Source organism: Ascaphus truei, chromosome 14, assembly GCF_040206685.1.
Source record: "Ascaphus truei isolate aAscTru1 chromosome 14, aAscTru1.hap1, whole genome shotgun sequence".
NCBI classification, from domain to species: Eukaryota; Metazoa; Chordata; class Amphibia; order Anura; family Ascaphidae; genus Ascaphus; species Ascaphus truei.
Window position 1 is genome coordinate 33,038,178 of NC_134496.1, and position 16,391 is coordinate 33,054,568.

Here is a 16,391-nt window from a genome sequence, read left to right on the forward strand (position 1 = left end):
CACGCTGGGCACAACTCAACCAGACAGAGGAGGCAGTGTAACCAAAATCTTGCTACCAAAAGAAGCCAATTAGATTTGTAAATTGAACATCATGTGTCCAAATGGTATCAATAAGGTGTCAGATCTTGGCTGCTTCTTATGAACAGGGACTTTAGGGGATTCTTTCCTTTGGATGGTGCAGTGTGAGTTCTGGAATATTCTGGGGGGAGGGGGGATGAGGGCTGTCCATTATGACACCGGAGTCAGCCTCTCCCTGTCATTTGTTTTAATTGATTTTTTCTATGACTCATTGTGACAGGGTGAATTCACTATCCCAACATTATGCCTGGAAGACCTATGTACAGCTCTGGAATCCAGCAGTGACCTGGTTACTCCCAGCTTGAGAAAAGGCTGGTTTATTAACAAGGTCCCAGCTGCTTCGTTAAACCCAGGGCTCAACCAGAGAGAGACACATGCTGAACCCCTGGAGGGAAATAAGCCTGCAGCAAGGTCTGTTACAGTGGGACACTTACCCTTGTTCTTTGGGGTTTTCTTGGACTTGAATGGCCCTTTCTGGAGAAAGGGCAAAACCCTGTTATGAACCATTTAACTGGACTGTCCTAAGCAGTTTTTTTGCTACATTACACATACAGTATGCTGAATGAAGATTTTTTTGTGTTCCCCCTTTTTGTGGCTGAATTAACAAGCCTATTCAGATAACCCACGTGTTGTTGTGTTGTCCCTGCAACACTCACCTATGTTTTTTCTTCCATCCAGATGTCTCCCTTCTTAGCCAACTATCTGTGTCTGTGGTTTCATCCCACTGCTACCCAGTCCCCGCACTGATTATTCTTGAACTTGGCCTAATATGGTATTTAGTTTGTTTGTGAATGGTGCTCTAAAGTGCTGGGACTGTGTAAATGGAAGGGAGCATGCACTGGTGTATTAATAATATAAGCAGTACTAAGCCTTAAGTGGGCATAGGATACCCTGAAGGTTGGGGTGGTTGTCCAAGGACACCCCCCCTTCCTCATTGGGTTAGCCCCCAGTAATGTACTCACTTTGTATTGTCCTTCCCAGGGTCTCCCTTCCAAAGCGTGCTGCTGTATAGTGTGAAATTCCAAAGGCCAGGGTGTGCAGCGCACAGCAAAGATGAAAGAGCAGGTCTTGCAATAAAAATCCTTTATTGTTCAAACATCTGGTTGTGGGACAGCAGCAAACTTCAACGCGTTTCGTTCAAAAGAACTTTTTCAAGAAGTGCTGTTACAGTAAAAAAAGTCAGTTTAAATGCAGCTGTTCGCCCTGTTTTCGCGCCAAAACTGACGTCATGATGCGTCATCCGACCAATAGGAATTCATCAGGCCGCGCATGCGCCGCGCGCCAGAGTGTCCCTGGATCAGAGGCTGCACAGAGAGGCATACCGATCCTGATTGAGCTCGGCTGAGGCCTGTGGGGGATCCAGGGACACTCTGGCGCGCGGCGCATGCGCGGCCTGATGAATTCCTATTGGTCGGATGACGCATCATGACGTCAGTTTTGGCGCGAAAACAGGGCGAACAGCTGCATTTAAACTGACTTTTTTTACTGTAACAGCACTTCTTGAAAAAGTTCTTTTGAACGAAACGCGTTGAAGTTTGCTGCTGTCCCACAACCAGATGTTTGAACAATAAAGGATTTTTATTGCAAGACCTGCTCTTTCATCTTTGCTGTGCGCTGCACACCCTGGCCTTTCTAATATGGTATTTAGTCTGATCCACATGATCGACGGAGCTCCCTGCGTTATTATGATTGTGCATTATTTTTGATGTGTATTATAGGGTGACGTTCCTTTGTTCTGGAGGGCAGCCCTTTGTCCCTTCAACATCACTGGATAAGTTTGAGCTTTAGAGAAATATACATTTTGCTGCTAGAGTTTATCGGGCATCAGTCCACATTGGGTTGCTATAAATTAGCTGCCAATTCACTATTTAGCGGTTGGAAGCTTTATCCTATTTATAGACTTTATGACTACTATTGAGTTAATTGAGTTAACAACGTTGGGATCCCTCACAGGGGGACCAAGACGAATGAGATATCACCCCAGGCTCCCAGTGGCAGAGGCTCAGGCCTCCTGGTAGCCAACAGGTAATAGCAGTACTGGTAGTTCCTTCCTAGACACGGGGGAAAGGGGGTTATATATATATATATATATATATATATATATATATATATATATATATATATATATTCTTGAATATCTTATTATGTATATTTATTGTTTGCATATGTATACTAATTTAGGTGTATTTTGATATACATCATTTTATTTTCTGATGATTATTCAGATGTTTCATGTTCACATGCTCCTAGTCAATTACTAGTACAATCAATCATTTTTGTCTTTTCCATGCTTTATGTATTCTTTTCATTTGAGTGCTGAGTACACCATTTTGTTTTTGCCCTGGTTTTTAAAGGGAATAGGGGTCCCTATTAGTTCCCATACACCTCGAAGACTGAGTCACCTGTGCTGAAGCAGGGATATCCTTAAAACCTGACTTGTTGGGGGGGGGGGGGGGGTATTGAGGACTGGAGTTGAGCATCCCTGCTGTAAGGGATTGCGGGCAGAGAGCGGTGAGAACAAGGTAATCAGGTGGAATGGCTTCATTATACATCCATAACATTTGACCATATCCTGTATCAGGACAGCAGGAACATCACGAAGTACTTCTCAGATCATTCAATGGGACAAAGACTTAAATACAGTGAGGCGTCCTCGTCTTGCCCCCTGCACTCCATGTGAATGACTGAGCGGGCTCTGGCCGCGCTCCTTAATATTATGTCTTGTACTTTGGATCTGAAACTCATTACTTCCATTTCAATCCTCGATTTTGGGAGCATAAAAAGCAGAGCTCAGTAATATTCGGCTAATATCTTTTTAATTAAGATTCTTTTTACGATGAAAAAAATACCCAGGCTGACATTGATGGTAATTATCTCTAATTTTTTTAATGAGGTTTAATGGGCTGCAGGATGATCACAGGTGGTTTGATACATTAAGCTTAGCCTGGATGGCTTGTCTGTGGGAAACTTATTTTGAAGGGTTTTCAGTTTTCCTTTTCGTCAGGGATGACACATTTTCTTTATTAACTTCATGTTTGCTCAGCTTTGTGTGAGTTCTAATTAGACCGGAGGAAGGTGCGCAGAGGAGTACTTCTGGGATCTGTAGTGGGACCGGCGCTCTTTCATACCGTTATTAGTGATATTACAAATTATCTGAAAGGGAAAGTTTGCATTTTTGCAGACAACATAGATATACAACGTGATAGATTCTCTAGGGTGGTAAACATAATGACTAATGATTTAGGTAGATTGGAGGAATGAGTGCGGCAAGTACAATTTAATAGCAAAAGGGGCATAGCCATGCACTAATGTCATACGGAAAGAAGAATACAAGATTAATAGCACCATGTCAACTACTATAGAAGAAAGGAACCTGGGAGTCATTATTTCAGGTTACTTAAAAGTAGGCGAGCAATATAACGAAGTGTAGCCCTGTTTCCCCCCCCCCCCCCCCCCCGCCTCTCTGGAAGATGTAATGCTGGCTACTGTTGTCTGTGGTGCAGTCATATCTGTGAGGGTCCAGGAGAGCGGAGTGTCCGCGATGTAGTGGGGAACAGGACAAGCTTTTGATGATCTTTAGGTTCCACTCAGGGTGTCAGTGCCTCCAGCTCCGGTGGGCTCCAGCGCTCCCAGAGACAGTCCCCGTCAGAGCAGACTTCTTTCACACCCCTGCCCAATAGACTGTAGACTCAGGCAGGGGTATACAAAAAGGGAAGCTTTATTTAGCAGCCACTGCTGGTGTCATACAGCGGATACAGATAGAATGATATGGGTCCCAGACCTCTGGATGGTGCTTGGCTCTGTTAGCATTGAGGCCCTGTTCTCTGTTCTGATCTCTATCTCTCACAGTCAGCCCAGGAGGGACTGACTGCATGTCTCACCCCCAGCCGGGAAGAGATTAGTATTGCTCGCCATGTACAGTATGACTGCAGGTCAGTTATTTATAAATGATCTGACCATTACATCATTTGTTCTAAATTTCAGTCCAAGTATGCAACAATTTGCAAGACCCCTCCCCAGATTTTTTACGGAACAGAATATAAATTGGTGCAAACTGGTGAACACTTGGAGTGAAATTTATAAAAAATGATGTAACAGTCAGGTAATTTATAAATAACATTCTTCCTCACCATCGACTCTCGCATGCATCGCACCTTTCACCATTTTGTTCAGTATTTTTGGACAAGCCACCTGGCAACCCTACCAACAGAGGGGCCCTTTGAAGTGGCCTGTTATGGCCCACAGAGGGTCAATGGGAAGGGGACTGCCATGTACCACAGAGGGGCTCTATGAAGGGGCTTTGAGGTGGCCTGCAGGGGGGCCCTGTGAAGGTTGCGGTTGCTCCTCAAATCAGTAGGGGCCAGAAGGGGGAAGCAGGGGGTTGAGAGGGGGCTCTCTGTCGGGCTCTATGTGTCGGGCTCTGTGTGTGTGTGTGTGTATATGACTGGCTCTGTGTGTGTGTGTGTATGTCTGGCTCTCTGTCTGGCTCTCTGTCTAGCTCTCTGTCTGGCTCTGTGTGTGGGTATGGCTCTCTGTCTAGCTGTATGTGTGTCTGGCTCTCTATCTGGCTTTGTGTGTCTGTCTGGCTCTCTGACTGGGTGTGTGTGTCTGGCTCTCTGTCTGGCTGTGTGTGTGTGTGTGTGTTTGTTTGTGTGTGTCTGTCTGTCTGGCTGTGTGTGTGTGTCTGGCTCTCTGGCTCTGTGTGTGTGTGTGTGTGTGTGTCTGGATCTCTGTCTGGCCCTGTGTGTGTCTGGCTCTCTGTCTAGCTGTGTGTGTGTGTGTGTGTGTGTGTGTGTGTGTCTCCCTCTTTGGTCGCCAGCCATGAAAATATCAAACTAACCTTTGTTTTATAAATTGATTGGACATTTCTTTGGACATAGCAAGCTTTGGCTCTGAATATTTCTGATGTTATTTTCCGCACAGTAGTTGTGGCCCTTGTCTCTTTTCAAAGTAAGTGGAGCATATAATCCTGGCGTTTCCCCCCTGACAGATCCTCTTGCCATTCGCCCAGGAAGTCTTCGCCAGAGCTGAGGGATAAAAATAAAAGGGACTTATTGAATAATAGGGGTCACATACCCCAACTCCCCACACACAGCACAATGCATTCACAGTTCTATTGTTGTCTATACAGAGAAAGGAAACGGCTCATGGTTTGTGGCAGAATCTTATCACAAAAGTCCTAAAGGCCTCAGCAAGTTCTCTCAGGAAGAAAGAAGTGATAGGGGGAGGGCACAGACTGTGAAATACTGTGAGGCGTTAATAAGGTACAGGAGGGAAGCATGTGGGGGAGAGGCCAGGGTGGGGGATGACAGGGAGTAAGAGAGACTTAATAAGAAGCTTTCTGCACAATGCTGTCAACTTTCTGCTCCCTATGGTCTACCACTCTCTCACACATACTGTAGTGTAGTCTGTAACACGTCACTTAAATTGCAAGCTCTGCGGGTCCAGAAAGCCCCCCCTATGTTTGATGTCAGATCTGTGTGCTCATATTGGGAAGTGCCATGTACTGTACCAGGCCAGCAGTTAATAACTGCAGTGCTGAGAATCTGAGCAACAATAGCACGATAAACAGATTTCACCATGTGTTATCCCCGCACTGCGACTTTACCCCCGAGTGTAATGGTAAAGTCCCATACGTTTGCATTGAATGGAAAGTTTGGAGTTAAGTGTGCTGCGGCCATCTGCTGGAGATCTGGGATTAGAGCTCTCTCTCTCTCTCTCTCTCTCTCTCTCTCTCTCTCTCTCTCTCTCTCTCTCTCTCTCTCTCTCTCTCGCTCTCTCTCTCTCTCTCTCTCTCTCCTTCTCACTAACAAAGCAGCACTTTCTAGAAATTAAATACATTTTAGATTCAGGGATCATGGCCACTAATCTCCCCCTAATACCACCTGCCGATGCTATTAATACTTAATACTTTTCTTCCCAATTGCTAGCTAAACATGAGCCTCTACATTGTTCTGATGCATTCAATTCTTGACAACCACCCAAAAATGACCTACCACTCCTCTTTACTGGAAGTGTGTTTTCCGTTTGGATTATAAGAATCTTTTATTCAGCACTGTTAAGTCCGTGTGGCTATTTTAATGGGTAAAACGTACCTGTTTCAGTGACTATCTATATGATTCATAGCTAATATTAGCGGCGATTTACAGAGCCATTTGGTCTTAGGATGTATGTATGATCCAACTACATTTTTCTGTGAATAAGAGTGCCAATTAGGTGAGGGTTTTCTGTGGATCCCATACTAGGGACCAATTACTAGGGCTTTCACTACTTAGCAAGGCCTGTATATTTTGGTAAGCGGGACCCATATATAAACACTTGCGCATGTTCAGAAGCTCCCATTGATGTAGGCAGGAAATCTCTATTCCACAGATTTCCCAGACATTAAATTATTAAACTGAATAAAAACCACTTCCAGAACACTTGGGCAGAATGACTGCAGCTGAGGGGGTGGGTACGGATAGGTTGTTCTTGATTGGGGTAAAGGAGGAATTGGGAGAAGTTAAGCAAAGGGTGTAGAATAAGATTGCTCTTACCTATTCGGCATGTGGACCAGTTAGAAGTCAGAAGCAGACGCAGAGCAGACGAGGTTATTCAGAGCATGGCCCATCACGGTGCAGAGAGGTCAATGGAGGTAGGAGGTGGCATCAGGAGCCCTACAGCAGCCCTCAGAGCTTTGACAAGGTGGCGGAGTTGGGAGGCAGTGCGATGTCAGAGCCCGTGCAGGGGTGGGGATAGAAGAGGGGTGGGGATGCAGTTGCTCAGGCATCCTGGATAGACTCAGTTTGAGTGCAGAAAGGACAGCAAGGAACAGGGGAACCCCAGCATGGGAAGCACACCAGGCCAGCCCAAGCAAGGTGGGTGGCCTGTAGAAGGGAGAGAGGTAGGGTGACTGCAATCAGGTTGGCAGCTGAGGGGAGTCAGCCTGATTGGCCAGGGGAGCAGCCATGGAGGTTTCCAGTGGGGCTGAATCTGGTGATAAGGGGGGTAATTGGGTTCAGGGCAGAGGTGGGGAAAGCTTCAAGGCTATTAATGGCAAGAGGCTGTTGGTGTTCAGCAGCAGCGGTGGGGTGGTAGGAGTGTTGCGTTGGATCCATGGTCTTGTGAGGATGGTGTGGAGGCTACAGCTAGGTCTTTTTAGGTGCAGGTGGGATGGGGGTGCAGCGGCAGGCTTCAGTGCAGGCAGGGGCGGCAAAACGAGTTCAGGAGCCAGTGAATTATTATTTCGCACATTCAGGGATTTCGGGGTGTCCGGAAGTCAGAGCAGCGGTGCGTAGAGTGGCGGGGGTCGATGGGGCCTTGGGCCCTGGCCTCAATGTGTGATAGATTTAGGTGTGGGTGGCGTAAGAGGCACAAGGGAGTGCGTGGTGGCAGCAGGTCGGAATTTATTTATAAAATGTTTTACCAGGAAGTAATACATCGAGTTACCTCTCGTTTTCAAGTATGTTCTTGGGTATCCTAGGCTGTAGCAGGGATTGCAAGACGGAGATGGCGGCATGACAAGATTGCTGATGCGTTGTCTCGTTTTTCGTTCAGGGGGCTGGTTCTGGGAGCGGAGCCAGTGGGAGAGTCATGTTCATCATTCCTATGGGTCTTGGCGGTGGAAGAGTAGTGGAGTTGATGAGATGGTCTCTGGTTCCTGGTACGTGGTCTGCCTATTTGGGATTGGGGAGAGTTGTTAAGTCTTGTATTAGAGGGTGTGAGAGGATATATCCATGTCGGGTCATTAAGTACTCGCGACAAGCATTTCTTAAACCAAAGCATCTTTTATTCCCCATCTGGAAAAGCATGTTACAGAGTATATGCAGTGAGTAGTATAGACGGACAAAGAACAAGTAGTCTGTGTTTGCAGTGTGAACCCAAAGCGACCTGGTCTTTGAAACTCTTCTCCCTTAGTAGGTCTCAGATAGGGTCTGTGCTGCTGAAACTGTGTCCCAGTTGTTTCAAGATGACTTCTCTGGGAAACTTTTCCATCACAGGTTCTTAGAGCACATACAGTGAATCCCTGCCTGCTTTTAAATCAGAAGTGGACTGACAACACCTTAGTAGAGAGTTTGGTCTTCTGATCCGTTTCACTCCCTTACAGGGGGTGATAGAGGGAAGCTGGTAAAGGCTAAAGGTGGAGAAGGTTCTAGGGATTAGTTGGTGAGTTTTATCTTGAGCATGCAGGAGAAGGGATGTCAGCAGCTTTGGTGGATAGTTGGTTTGCCTATTTCTTCAGATTATTTGTGGTTAAAGATTTAACATAGGATTTCCTGGTTTGTCGGGAGGTATCTGAGTGGAAGAGAGGTTACCAATCTCGATTGACATGCTGTCGATGCTGGTGGGGTTGACGGAGGCTGTGTGTTGGTCTGGTTTTGAGGTCAAGTTGTTTGCAGCAGAATCTTTTGCCAGCCTTTATTGGGGCTATGAGGGTAAGTGCACTGGTTTGTGTGTCTAGAAGGGGTGAAGGGTTTTGAGGGTTAGGATGTACTAATGCGCAAGGGGTGTTTGAGCTTCCTGAAATGGCGGTCAAAAACTGACCAGCACAGGAAAGAAAAGTAGGTGACACTGGGGAAGCTTTGTGGTAATGCATTATGCCTGGTTAAGTTCTATTTGGGGGTTAGACCAGTGGAAGATGGCCCCTTCCTATTACAAGAGGACAGGTCTGCGCTCTCACATTTCCAATTTGAGAGGGTTTTGAAGTCGTGCTTGCGTAGATTTGTGTCTGGGTGATTTGAAGGGGAGTTTCCTTCAGGATAGGCGCAGTATCTGAGGCAGTATGGCTGAGCGTGAGCGAGGAGGCCATAATGCGGGTAGGAAGGTGGTCCTGGTCAAAGTTTAATGATTATGTAAGACTGTATGTTAGTATTGTTTGTTTTATAGGTGATGCCCCCATTGAGGCCTGGATTTGTAGGAACTCCTATGATCACTGGGTGGCAAGAAGGACGGCCAGGAGGCCTGGCGGGAAACAGTTGAGGTTCAAGGGGAATCAGTTTTGGTTGTGTTGGTTGGGGGTGAGAGCTCCACCCTCTCTCCCTGTTTTGAGATTTGGGGGGTTTCAAGTTTGTTGGAACAAAACCCTCACCCCGAATTCCAGGAAAGGGTAAGTCATGAAAGTCCCTTCCTACTGTAGAAGATGAAGGTTCTGCTCACCCCATACCTATAAATAAATCTTATTGTACATGTCATACAAGCGGAGCTCCCCCATGACTTGTGAGAAGGAGTGAAGACAACGTGCATGTCCATATGTGACTGTGGCCCACCTGGACGGTTGGAATATTCATCTGGAGGAATCTTTTAGCTTTAGCTCGTCACTAACATCAATGAATTATCATCTGATTTATAAACTGCAGTATTACATAACAATATTCTGAATCCCATTCTACGCCTCAGAATCCTGAATATATTATGAGAGTGCTAACAATTCAGCCTGTTATATTCTGTGCTCGCTGGGGTCAGACAGAGAAGTATGGACTGATATCCAGATAGAACTCTTCTTCATTCTCTGTGGGATGTTTAGTAAGTTGTCACTCTGCTGTAATTCTGGCAACAATTCTTTGTAAATCATTGTAAATCATTACACTGCGTCACCGTCTAAAACAGAGACCGTAAATAGCAAATGCCTTCATCTCATATTTTTTTCATCCTCCAAAGCCCAATGGGAAATGATGAAGCATGTTTCACAAGGCCGTTATTGATTTCTTCGAGATCCAGCTTCACATACTATTTATCTTGCATTACTTTAGTTGATAGCAACAGAGACAAATACAAAGCAAAACAGAAAATTTACAGCCCATCTCCCACTCCAGGGGGGATCTGCATTTATAAAACCCACAGTAGATAAAGATATTTCTATAATTCATGACGCTCTCACCTTTTTCATTCACTGATTTATCTATTTTTCTCATCATTGAGAGTTTATTGTGTTTACACCTATGATGGCTTCATACAAGAAACCTAATCCATAAATTCTTTCATTAATAATCACCATTTACATTAATATTATAATGGTTTAGTGATTTCAGAAAGTAATTTCAAGAACACATCAACAACAATGTATTACACCCTTCACTACAAGCAAAATGTTTTATCTATAGATAATTACAATGACTGAGTTAGGTATTGTACATCTCTTTTGTCTATTTCTGTAATTGTTCATGTATTTATCCATTGAAATTATGATGTTAGTGTTATTATGAAGATACAACTGTCTCATCCTTGTTCACTCCGCTCAGACCCCTACACCTTAGACTCAGCTACCCCAAGTAGTGCTAGGAAAAAAGTGGAGACGTTATCTCCAAACATTAGTACATTTTTGGTCAACTAGCATCCTAGTTGATTAGTATATTAGAATGAGATGTACAGTATCAAACTGTGCATCACTTTTTATCTTGTATTTGCTTAAAAATAATCCGCAGAGTTGAAAATGTGGCACACAGCCAAGAGAGTGGGTCAAAAAATTAATATAAAAAATAATTCTTTATTGGTCCATTAAAAACGGAGGTATAACAGAACCTCCTACGCGTTTCGTGCGCGTTGTACTTTATCAAGGAGTAGAAAAATAATCCGCCAGGCCTGAGCTGGCGTAAACTTTCCTGGTGAACAATTTTCAGCAAATGTTAGAAACACTTCCATACATTTTCTGCAAAAGCAAACAGAAAATAGAGGAACTCGTCAATCTAAACTGTTATGTGCTCTCTTTTTACATTGATATATCTCCCTCATAGAAAGGAGCATCTTCTCCTCTTACAGCTATTACTGAACAGAAAAATCCTTCACACTGAACACAACCAAGCCACTGAAATTACAGCCAATACTGCTTTAAATAAAATATATTGTCCGTTAAAATAAATAATGTGCCCCATTTAGGCTCTGGAAGCAGCTTTATAAACTATTACAGTTTATTTGTTTTTCATGTAAATGGTATTGTATTGCGAACATAAAGATATATAATTATTGGAGCACAAGGGAGTCAGTTTTTATTGGGTACACACAAGTGGCAAAGGTGCATTAAGTAAGTCTAAGGAACAAATCTCTTAGAAAGTAGAAATGAGTCAATGTTTATATAAACATTGTTTCTTCTTCTCCGTTTGTAATTTCAGCTAGTCTGAAAGATCAAAAACCTGTATGAAAGCCAAATGCGACCCTCCTGTCCACGGGAGATTTCCTGGTTCTATCATAATCTTGCTGGGAGCGGTGGGATGTTGAGCCAGAGATGGGGATGCACGGATAGAAAAGAATGTGGCTTTTGTCTAACTTTAAGGTTATATTTTATTCTAATTGCTTTGGCTTGAAGTACAGTCTCTTGATTTTGGACATACGGTGCCTTTCATGCAGCTTCTATTATATTTTGTGTCTGCGTGTGAGCCTGAAGTGGGTGTTGGGTGGAGGACCAGCTTTTTCCATTTTCCGGGCAAATAATTTTCTGTGCTTCATGTTCTTTATCTCAGCATGTTTCAGGATGTGTGTGTCATACATGTTACATGTATAACCAGTCCACTGCTGGGCAAAGTTTCAACCTCACATGAAGACGCTACAACACTTAATAGTTTAATGTGAAATTTGTCTCTGAAGGGAAGGAAGTAAATAAGCAACCATTTCTAGAAATGTACATTTCGTGTTGCTTTGTAAGAGCTGGAACAAGATGAAAACGGTCAGAGTTCAGCTGAACTCGGATTAATTGCGTTGGTGAAATATTTGTGGATTTCCATTGCCTGATTTATCCATCTCTGTGATACAAAGGGCTATTTCACCAATTCTCCTTGTCTTAGAAAGACTGGAAAGAAATGATCTGGTGATAATTTCCTGTTACGTTTCTTTTTCATTTGGATGACATCCTTTGGAAAAACTATTAATGCCTCTTAGCAGTCGTGATTCATGTTGACAGAGTGCAGTGAATATTGAGAAATCAGAACAATGGAGAAGTATGTGAGAGCTTTATATCTCATACATACTGTAGTTGCATACATATAGAGTTATATACTTATATAGTAGATGTGGTTGACAAAAGACATGCCCATCGAGTTCAACCTATGTTAAATTTAGATGACAGAGACTGATCATATATTTGTATTTACAGTATATAGATCCAGGGGAATGTAAACAAGAAACCCCAGTGAAACATTATTTTTACCCGTAACAGGGACATATCCCTGTTTAAATAAAGCAGCCTCAGAGCTCTGAGAATCCAGCAGAGAGAGAGTTAATTGCAGCCACTCAATTAACTAGTCTCCACCTGGACTAATGAGGGCTCTGTAAAAAGCCTCATGTGAGACACAGGAGAGAGATTCCTTAGCTCACATTTGGGCTGACATAAGGAGAAGGAGCACTGCAGAGATTTTCCTTAACCCACAACTGAGAAAAATATGATGTCTTGCTGCACACAGAAGGACTGTATGCTGACAGCAAGACAAGGGGACATGACCTCTATATCTGGACACGGACATTTCCAAAGCACACAAGGATGCCCACCCAGGAGAGCAGAGAGGCCTTCCCCTACAGCTACAACAACAGAAACAGATGAGACTTTCCGTGTGTGTGTGTGTGTGTGTGTGTGTGTGTGTGTGTGTGTGTGTGTGTGTGTGTGTGTGTGTGTGTGTGTGTGTGTGTGTGTGTGTGTGTGTGTGTGTGTGTGTGTGTTGGGGTGGTAACTAGCTCAGCTAGCCACCCAGTTAGAGAGGGCTGGAGTAATGGTTTAAATATTCTCCAAAACGAAGTAGGCCTTTATTTTGTTTATTTTTAATGTTTTGTCTTGTTAAAGGAGCAGGCGCGATAAAGCCGGGATTTAATTTCAGCCTAAACGGTCTCCATTAAATATACCTCTGCACACATCTTACATTCTTCTTATGAGACATCATTGGGTAAATTCCTTCCTGATGCCAGTAATCAGATTCCTCCATGAATCAACATCCTTCCAATATTAACTTATTTGGTATTTCCCTGTATACCTTTCCTTTCTTAAAAGATGTCTAACCGTTTCTTAAAGATATCTCTTGTATCTGCCATCACAGTTTCCGTCGGTAATGAATTCCCCTTACTGTAAAGAACCCTATCCTTTGTTGATGGACAAATCTTTTTTTCCTCAACCTTAAAGGATGAACCCGTGTTTGTACTGTAATAAATAGTTATTTTGAAAGTTCTTTGTGTTGACAATATATTTGTAAATACTGTAGTTATCAAGTTCCCTGTTAGACATTTATTTTCTAATGTAAACAAAGCTAATTTCGCAAACCTCTCTTCATAAGACATATCTTCCATCTCCTTTATTAATTTGGTGGCTTTTCTCTGTACTTTTTCTAGTTCCATAATGTATTTTCTATGGAGTGGTGCCAATAACTGTACTCCATATTCAATGTTTGGTCTTATTAAAGATTTATACTATGGCTAAATTATAATTTCTTCCAAACCATACCCCGTTTTATGCAAGATAATATTGTATTTGCCTTTACAGCTACTGCCTGACATTGAGCACTATTGCTAAGCCTGCTGTCTGCAATCACTTATAAATCCTTCTTCATCAAGGATCTCCCTAATTTATTCCCATTTAGTTTGTAAGTTGCCTGTTTGTTCTTGTTTCCCAAATATTTGACCTTACATTTACTGTATCTGTATTAAACCTCACCTGCCATTTACTGGCATCAGTCTCCGTTTATCCAAGTTATTCTGTAGAGAAATGACATCCTTCTCGGATCTTACTACCTTACACAATTTAGTGTCATCAGCAAAGATGGAGACTTTGCTCCCTATGCCAAGCTCAAGGTGATTAATAAACAAGTTAAAAAGCAGTGGCCCCAGTACTGATCCTTCAGGTACTCCACCAACAGCTTTAGCCCAGCCTCAAAAGGTTCAATTTATTACAACTCCCTGCTGTCTATTCTTCAACCAGTTTTCCATCCAGGTGCAAATATTTTTTCAAGAATCAATTTCCTTTTTTTTTTTTTACAATAACCTCATGTGTCACTGTCACTGTTAATGTCATCAAAAGCCTTTGCAAAATCTAAGTTGACCGCATCAACTGCATTGCAACGATCTACATTTCTACTTACCACTTCAAAGAAATAAGGTTTGTTTGGCACGACCTATCCCTCATAAATCCATGCTGATTATTACTAATATATTTGTTATCCATTAGGTATTCCTGAATATTATTCCTCACTAAACCTTCAAGAACAGTAGCTTCCTCAGTATTGATATCAGGCTTACAGGTCTATAGTTCCCTGGTTGTGATCTAGATCCATTTTTAAATATAGGCACCACGTGGCATCCTCCTATTGCAATAATTTTGGTAAATACAGATGCAAATAATTAATGTAATACCTCCTTAACTCAAATAATTTGCCTGCTCATCTCCCAATGGAAAGGTCTAATCTATTTTCATATCTTTTTGTTATTAAAGCTGCAGTTCAAGCTCCCGGTTTTTTTTTTTTTTAATTTTTTGTTTTTTACTTCAATAGTTTCATGTGGGCAATCTCTACTTACCCAAAGAACTGCATAGCTGCCGGTCAATTCGTTCTCTGTCTATTGATCGGCAAAGTTTGGCGACATCTTTAGATCTGGGGAATGCAAATGGTTGCTATAGGAACAAACATGCTTGTTAAAATAGAATACAAGAAAATTGGTCTTTCAAAGTTGTTGTTTTTTAAAACAGAAAATGCTAAAAGTATTTTTTCTTACACAGAACTGATTTATTAAAAAAAAAACACACATGCAGGATTTGCTTGAACTGCAGCTTTAATGTACTTAAAGAACTTCTTAGGATTGATCTTAATTTCTATTGCAATACTTTTTTTCGTTTTCCTTTTTTGCTAATCTGAGTGCCCTTTTGACATTTTTTGTCACATTCCTTATAATTCTGATATGATGCCTCTGTCCCATCTGACTTTAAAAACCTAAATGCCTGCCTCTTCTTTTCCACTTCCTCCCCTACCTGTTTATTTTGCCCCTTTGGTTTAAATGTTTCTTTTATATTTATTACCCATGGTACACATTTGATATCTAACAGTGCTTTAGACCAGAGGTGTGCAAACTGGGGGCACAAGATTTTCTAGGGGGTGCAGTGGTTACAGAGGCCCCGTGCTCTTCCCCAAGGCATTTAAATTAAATGCCGCGTGAGGCCTCTGTAACTCCCTTACCTGCACTCTGCCGTCTCTTCAATGATGCATCGCCATGGCAATGTGCATCAAATGACGTTTGCGGGTCACATGACATCACATGACCCGCGGCATCGTTTGACGCCAAGTCCTAGGAAAGGGGGGGGGGGTGCGAGCGCTGGGACTCCCTGGAAAGGGGGTGCAGCTCAGGAACTTTGCGACAGTTTTTCTTCCATATTTTCTCCTGAAAGAACTTAATACCAATGTTCTTCCTTGCAGACTTTTACTTACTTTTCTAAAATCTTCTAGGGTCTTTATGGATCCCTTATATAATATGGTTTATTTCAAATGCAACCACGCTATAATCACTGTTTCCCAACTGTTCACTGACATTAATATTTGTTATTACTTCTACATTGTTTATACCGTTTTGACAAATCCAGTAATGCCCCCCTCCTGGTTGCTTCCACATGGGTCATGTACAGTAATTGTCTTTTATCACAACCAAAAAACAGACCTAGGTTTTCTACCTTCTCTATTTACAAAAGTAATTTGGCTTTCTCAATCTCACAGATATTTGGTGGTTTATAGCAGATCCCTACAAACATATATATATATATATATATATTTCACCTTTACCTCCAGCACACAGTTCTGCCTGATGGGAATGTAAAGTATTCAGCAGTCACTGAATGTAACACAGTGAGTGTTCCATTCTTATGTCAGTGAATATACAGTAGTATACATGTACGTACATACTTTAGTCTCCCATCAAATTGTCTATATACATGAATAGATACATTTGCAATAAATGTATCTATTCATGTATACACATAGGCAATTTGATGGGAGACTAAAGTATGTACGTACATTTATACTATATTCACTGACATAAGAATGGAACACTCTCTGTGTTACATTCAGTGACTGCTGAATACTTTACATTCCCATCAGGCAGAACTGTGTGCTAATGAAATGTTGTTACAGTTAATACATTTTTGTATAATACAGGAGTCACAGAGAGCACATAGGATGAGATATGAGGATATGGTGCACATACCCCCAGTATTAATCCACCCTCGGAGCCTACAATTCGGAATAGCACAATTGTGAATCAGACGTGGGTTTGGTAACATTCTAAATAACGCAAAGTTTGTCAGAGAGCTTCTCTCTCTGATTTCTCAATTTTCCCCTTTCCTCTCTCTGAACATCACCTCATCTCATTTTCTCTCTCTCTCGCTT

General features: G+C 42.4%; 1 protein-coding gene across 3 annotated transcripts in view; it reads left to right on the forward strand.

Moving 5' to 3' along the window:
- The window catches only part of LOC142465912 (opsin-3-like), a 51,397-nt gene that overhangs the window by 18,780 nt on the left and 16,226 nt on the right, over positions 1-16,391 (forward strand). The window contains exon 4 of one of the 3 annotated variants that reach the window (XM_075570351.1): positions 11,163-12,650. The exons of the other annotated variants lie outside the window; for them this stretch is intronic. Within the exon in view, the coding sequence (XP_075426466.1) occupies positions 11,163-11,171 (9 nt within the window). The 3' untranslated portion in view covers positions 11,172-12,650. Of the gene's footprint in view, positions 1-11,162; positions 12,651-16,391 lie in introns of those variants that run through there. 3 annotated transcript variants of the gene reach the window in all.